The sequence below is a fragment of the Equus caballus genome, chromosome 16 (genome assembly GCF_041296265.1).
Source record: "Equus caballus isolate H_3958 breed thoroughbred chromosome 16, TB-T2T, whole genome shotgun sequence".
NCBI lineage: Eukaryota > Metazoa > Chordata > Mammalia > Perissodactyla > Equidae > Equus > Equus caballus.
Genome location: NC_091699.1, coordinates 19,184,471 through 19,190,470, shown reverse-complemented (window position 1 = coordinate 19,190,470; position 6,000 = coordinate 19,184,471). Strand labels below are relative to the sequence as shown.

General features: G+C 45.3%; 1 protein-coding gene across 8 annotated transcripts in view; it reads right to left on the bottom strand.

The window, feature by feature from the left end:
- Positions 1-650: 650 nt before the first annotated feature.
- The window catches only part of RAD18 (RAD18 E3 ubiquitin protein ligase), a 161,013-nt gene continuing 155,663 nt past the window's right edge, over positions 651-6,000 (bottom strand). For all 8 annotated transcript variants that reach the window (XM_023620038.2, XM_005600404.4, XM_070238547.1 and 5 more), the window contains one exon: positions 651-865. In XM_023620038.2, coding sequence (XP_023475806.2) covers positions 712-865 — 154 coding nt within the window. In that variant the 3' untranslated portion in view covers positions 651-711. The remainder of the gene's footprint in view (positions 866-6,000) is intronic.

The following is a 6,000-nucleotide window of genomic DNA, read 5'->3' as shown; positions in this document are numbered from 1 at the left end:
ATTTCTGTAAAAATGGGGACTACATATTTTCTTGTATGTGTGTAAAACATCTCTAGAAAAATCCACTAGGAGAGACTGGTTGCCTCCAGGGAGGGGAATTCGATGGCTGGAAAATGGTGGTGGCAGGCAGCCTTCTTATTGTATATTCTTTGTACCTTATGAATAATGAACCATGATAATGTACTGCATAAAAGTAAATTAATTAAAGCCATTATGATGCTATTGCTTCTCTTTCTGTAAGACGGCCAGCACTATTCCACGTACAACTGAACACTTAATAAAATAATCTGATGATAACTGTAATACTCATCTAGTCTTTTCTCTGGAAAGTGGGGAGGCAGGAAGTGGTGTGCCCATTTCACAGATAAGAAACATAAATGAAAAGGTTAGAGGACTCACTCAAGATCCCACAGTGAGCGATTAATACTTTTAACATTGCATTGGTACCTAACCTTCACGTGCCCAGATGGAATTTCAGCTTTCCCTCTGACCTTGCATCTCACCTGTGTGACCTTGGCAGAAGCACTCCTTCTCTCTGAATTTTGTATCTTCATCTGCAAAATAATGAGGCTGAACTAGGCAGGCTGAAAGGTTGATTTCAAGCTCCAAAATTTTATGAGATCTTTAACTTAAGAACAAGAAACCTAAAACAGTATCTCAGGCGTCTTTTATTTTGTCATGATCACACTGCATTAATCCTCAGACAACCCGTCATCCGTCCCCTGATGAGAATGAATCAACATGCCCACAAGAGCAGAGCTTTGTCTCCAGAACAAAAACCTCTGCTCTTCTTGTCACAAAGCCTCCAGAGAAAAGAGATGGCAGGGCTGAACATTTCAATATGACACAGCGACTCCAGGATAATCTGTTAAATCAAAAGGAAAGTTATTAACAAAACCCTTGAAGGCACCCAGGAAGATGGAGGAACAGCTTTTAGCATTAGGAGTTTCTTATCCATTTTCAAATGAAGATTTATGTGTCCAACAGGTGGGTTAACACAAAGGTTCAAAGCAAAATTGAGTTTAGACACAAAGAAATAAGACTCTAAGTGAGCTTTACATAAAGATAGAAAATACTTCCCATAGTTGAGGCCCTCACTGGTGTTCTCTGTAACATTTTTTTAGTTGGGAGAGCATGTCCACACTAGAAAAGCAACAAACTTCATAAAGTGAGAGAAGCATTTAGTGTTGTAATCGAATACGCTTACAATAAAGATTACCATACACCTAAGGAGGATAAATATAATTGGTATTAAGTCTTGATGATTTGGAATAAGTGGTGAGCAGTTCACTTAAATGACGTAATTGGTGTTATTTCATCCAGTTGAATCAAGCATTTCTGGGACAGCTGAAGTGCAGGTAGAAGGGAAGACAAACTGAAGAAAGGAGGAAATGGCTCCAACGGGCCTCTGACCCAGTTAGCCAGATCTCTCTGCTTCTCCTGCAAGGACTCCTTCAACATCTCTTTAGTGCTCACCCGCTGGGCTTCAATGCTGCTCAGAGCACCGGGGGTCCGGAGGTGAGCACCACACAGAGAAGGCCCCCAGGTCTCAGTGACCTCCCATTCCAGCCAGGGAAGATAGGAAGTAAACAAATTGTTTTTGGTTTTCCGTTTCCTTTGATGGTTTCCGAACTCCTACTATGTAGCAGACACTCTTCTAGGCGTGGCAGACTCAGTAGTAACCATGACAGTCCCTCCTCCCACAGAGCTTACATTGTGGTAGGGAAGACAAATGAGAAACAAGCAGGCAAATAAATAACTTTGGACCATGCATACTATGAAGAAAAGAAAGTCACTTCTAGGACAGATAATAACTTGGAGGAGGAAGGAAGTATTTTAGAAAGAGGGGTCTAGGAAGGCTTGGATGAGAAGGTGACATTTGAGCAGCTCTCCGACTGATGAGGAGCAGGCAATCATGTGAAGATCCAGGAGATAATTCCACACAGAGGAAACAGTAAAGGTTCTGAAGTGGGAACAAGCCCAGTGGGCTGGAGTGATGGACTGTAAGGTTGTGTGGCCATAGCCCAGCAAACAGCGGGAAAGTGGACAGAGCCCAGACCTTCCAGGTCAGTGTAAGTGATGGTAAGAAACAGGGTTATTTTAAGTACATGGGGCAGTCTTTAGAAGATTTGAAGGAGGAGAATAATATCTGATCTACATTTCCAAAAGACGGCTTCTGCGGGAAGAATCCACTCTAGTAGGTAAGTGTGGATGGAGAGAGATTAGTTAGGAGGCTGGAGCAGTAGCCTTGTTGAGATGATGGTGGCTTAGACGAACTCGGCAGCCATAAAGGGGTTGAGGAGTGCTCAGATAAAGGAGACATTCTGAAGGCAGTGCCAATAAAATCTGGTGATGGGTAGGATGTGGTGGGCAAAGTCAAAAGATCAAAGATGAGTTCTACAACTCAACAACAAAAGACCAAATAACTCAATTAAAAAACAGGCAAAAGACTTGAATCAACATTTCTCCAAGGAAGATATATAAATGGCCAACAAGCATATTAAAAGATGCTCAACATCATTAATTATTAGAGGAAGCAAATCAAAATCACAATGAGGTATCATCTCATACTTGTTAGGATGGCCACTATCGAAAAACCAGAAAATCACAAGCGTTGATGAGAATGTGTAGAAATTGGAACCCTGGTGCACTGTTGGTGGGATTGTAAAATGGTGCAGCCACTATGTAAAACAGTTATGGAGGTTCTCAAAAACTTAAAAACAGAACTACCATGATCCAGCAATCCCACTTCTGGGTGAAAGCAGGACCTCAAAGAGATATTTGCGTAACCATGTTCAATGCATTACTCACAATAGCCAAGAGGTGGAAGCAACCTAAACGTCCATCAATGGATGAATGGAAAAAGAAAATGCGGTATATACATACAATGGAATATTATTCAGCTTCAAAAGGAAATCTGGTCACATGCTACCATATGGATGAACCTTGAGGACATTATGCTAAGTGAAATAAGCCAGTCACAGAAAGACAGATGCTGAATGTTTCCATTTACACGTGCTATCTAAAGTCGTCAACCTCATAGAGACCAAGATGCATTCTAAATATAACACAACATTAAAATGTTGTGGTTGAGAAATGACAATTAATATCAGGGGCCAAAGAGAATTTTGAGACAAATGATCTAGCAGAACTTGCAGCAATGACTTAACTAAAAACTGGTTGCACGATGAACCCTTCAACCACCAGGAAGGTGCGAAAAAGGGTCTGGAGGGTGTTTCTGATTTCTTCGGAATGAACTTCACTCTTTGGAATGAAGCGGGGCCCCCTCTCCCCTCTTCCCAGAGAGAAGGGTGTGGGGTGCTTGTCCCTTCGCTTTAATGAAGTGAGAGGGCCTTCAGCAGGGCCACTCAGAGTGAGAAAGTGTCTATGTTCCCTGCAGTTGGGAGAGGCATGGTGGACCAACGTCCCACTCACCAGCCTGAAAATCGACAGCTGCTCTTTCCAGTAGAGTCAACACTAGTCTCACACGGCTATTTAGCTAAAAAAGAAATAAAGATTCCGTTCCTCAGCTGCACCAGCATTTCAAGTGCTCAACAGCCACATGCGGCTGGTGGCTACCACACTGGACAGCACAGATACAGAACATTTCCAACACTGCAGAAGATTCTGTTGGAGAACGGCGATCTAGAGAGTAAGAGATAAGCTGGCTGACTGTTTTGGTGCCAGAACCAAGGAGGGTTGCTACACTGGGGCTGATCTGCAGTCTAGGGTTTCTGAGAGAAAAGAATGAATGAGGGTTTCACGTGTACCAAACGTGTATAGGCTACTCAGGGAAGCTGCCCTGGAGCCATTTTAAAGCTTCAAGAGGATTGCCCAGAAAAGCAACGGCATCCCCAACAGACCACAGAAAACCAAACATTCAGGGGAAAACTGCCACCTGGAGGAAAATGTCTGCACTTGCCCAGTGGGACCTCTGTAGCACCCATGAGCGCCAACTTGAACTACCTGCCAGGCCCAGCGGGTGAAGCATTTTATGATCCTACCAGTCAGGAAAGAGCTACCCTGCTCCCGTTCTCCTCCTCCCTCTCTCCACTCCTCAAATCAACGGTCAGACGGTGGAGGGTAGATGAAAGTATAAAGCAGGGCCTGGAGGGACCTCTCCACAAGGAACCCCTCTCTCCCCATACACACCCACCCACCCACTGCGAGGAGCCGATCTATAGCAGGCTCCAGCTGGGAGAGTATGTAACTAAAAACCAAGTGCAAGGTCAGAATTGTTATTATTACATGAGACTAGACATTTTAACTTTGGACTATAGAATTTTTTGTATTACCTAAGAGTGATCATAGTCATAGACCATAAATCAAAGTGATAGGCCACAGGAATCTTCATCTGGGGGCAGAAGACCCTCTGAATACATTTTGAAAGGGTAGGAGGAGGTAAAAATAGTTCCTAATTAATTAACCCCATGCATCCTGCTCGTTCAACCCATTACTAAGGTTTTGGCCTGAGCAACTGTGTGAATGGTGGAGGCATAATGGAGTGAAATGGAGAAGCAGGTGTGAGGGGAGGGGATGGGAATCGAGAGTTCTGTTCTGGACATGCTAAGTTTGGGATGCCCCTTAGCCAGGTGGAAATGTCAAGCAAACCCATCTGAAACTCAGGGAAAAGGAATAATTTGAGAATTATTAGCAAAGAGATAGAATTTAAAGCCAAGTGACTGGATGAAAACAACTGGGGAGAAAACATGGCTAGAGAAGGAAAGAGGCCCAAAGACTAGGTTCTGGGGCACTTTTTTACATCAGAGGTTAGAGGTCAGGCAGAGAACGAGGCTCCCAGCAAAGGAGACTGAGAAAGGGCGGCTGGTGAGGTAGGAAGAGCGTGGGTAGGTAAGGGAGGAAACTTGCTAGGGAGTTTGATGGAGGGGAGAGGCAAGAGTATGTTGTGAGGGGCCGTGGAATCTAAACCAAATCATGTGGGAAGTGAGAACATGTGGGCAGAGTGACACAGTGAAAAAGTGGTAAGGTTGAAGGAATAAGGGTCTCAGTGGTGTCAAAGAAATGTTGGCATGGGGACAGACATATGGCTAGGAGGTCAGAGTGGGACACCTGAAATAGATTCAGTGGTGGTACAGAAGTCAAGGGCATGACTAGGGGGGCCAGGTGAGGAGGTGGCACTGTAAGAATCTATCAGAAGTGAGGAGGTCAGTGAACTAGGAGGCCTGAGTGTGGGATGGTTTGAATAGATTTGAAGTGACTGCAGAGAGGAATGGAGACACAAGCCCCTTTCTCACCCGCAGTGACTTCCTGTCTGGAACCTTAGACCCAGATGTCTCTCCTTAGAAAGGACAGAGAGGGAGCAATCAATCCTGCCTTAGGTGAAGTCCCTGCTAGGTCCCGGGCCCGCAAGAGTCAGCAGAGCCACCAGCCAGGAGTCACCAGATCAGCGGGGGCCTTGACTTGCCCGGATTTAGTTTCATCAGGATTCAAAGCAGCCTCAGAGAAACATCCGAGGCACCCTTCCTTCCTCTGCCCTCAGCTGGAGAACTGGGTTTCAGCTGTTGCTTTCAGTGCTGCCCTCCACGTGCAGGGCGTAGTCACACGCAGGGTACACCGAGGGCACTGTACTCTCTTGCACTCCTTTCTAGGACTGTCTCAGCCAGAAGTTCCACCAGAAACTTGGATGCTTGGAATGCTGCAGCCAGAAGGCACCCTAAGTCTTATGCCCTCACTGAATAAGTTTCCAAACTATAAAACTACGGGATTGAACTAGATGATAGCTAAGGACCCTCCAGCTCTGCCATTCTAGATTGTGGTTAAAGTGCCCTCTTTTATCGGGGACGAAGCAGAGGGATCCACTCCTAGGAGGGCTGGGTTGATCAGACTGAAGCTCCATTTGGGCAGGGAACGCTTCTTTCTCGTGCCTCCTTTATCGTCACGTCCTAACACAGTACTAGTGAATATTCACCTAAGGACACCGTCTGCCCTTTACCAAGTCGGGGAGCTGACGAGAACGAGGTGAGGAAGGGCTGCGGGCAG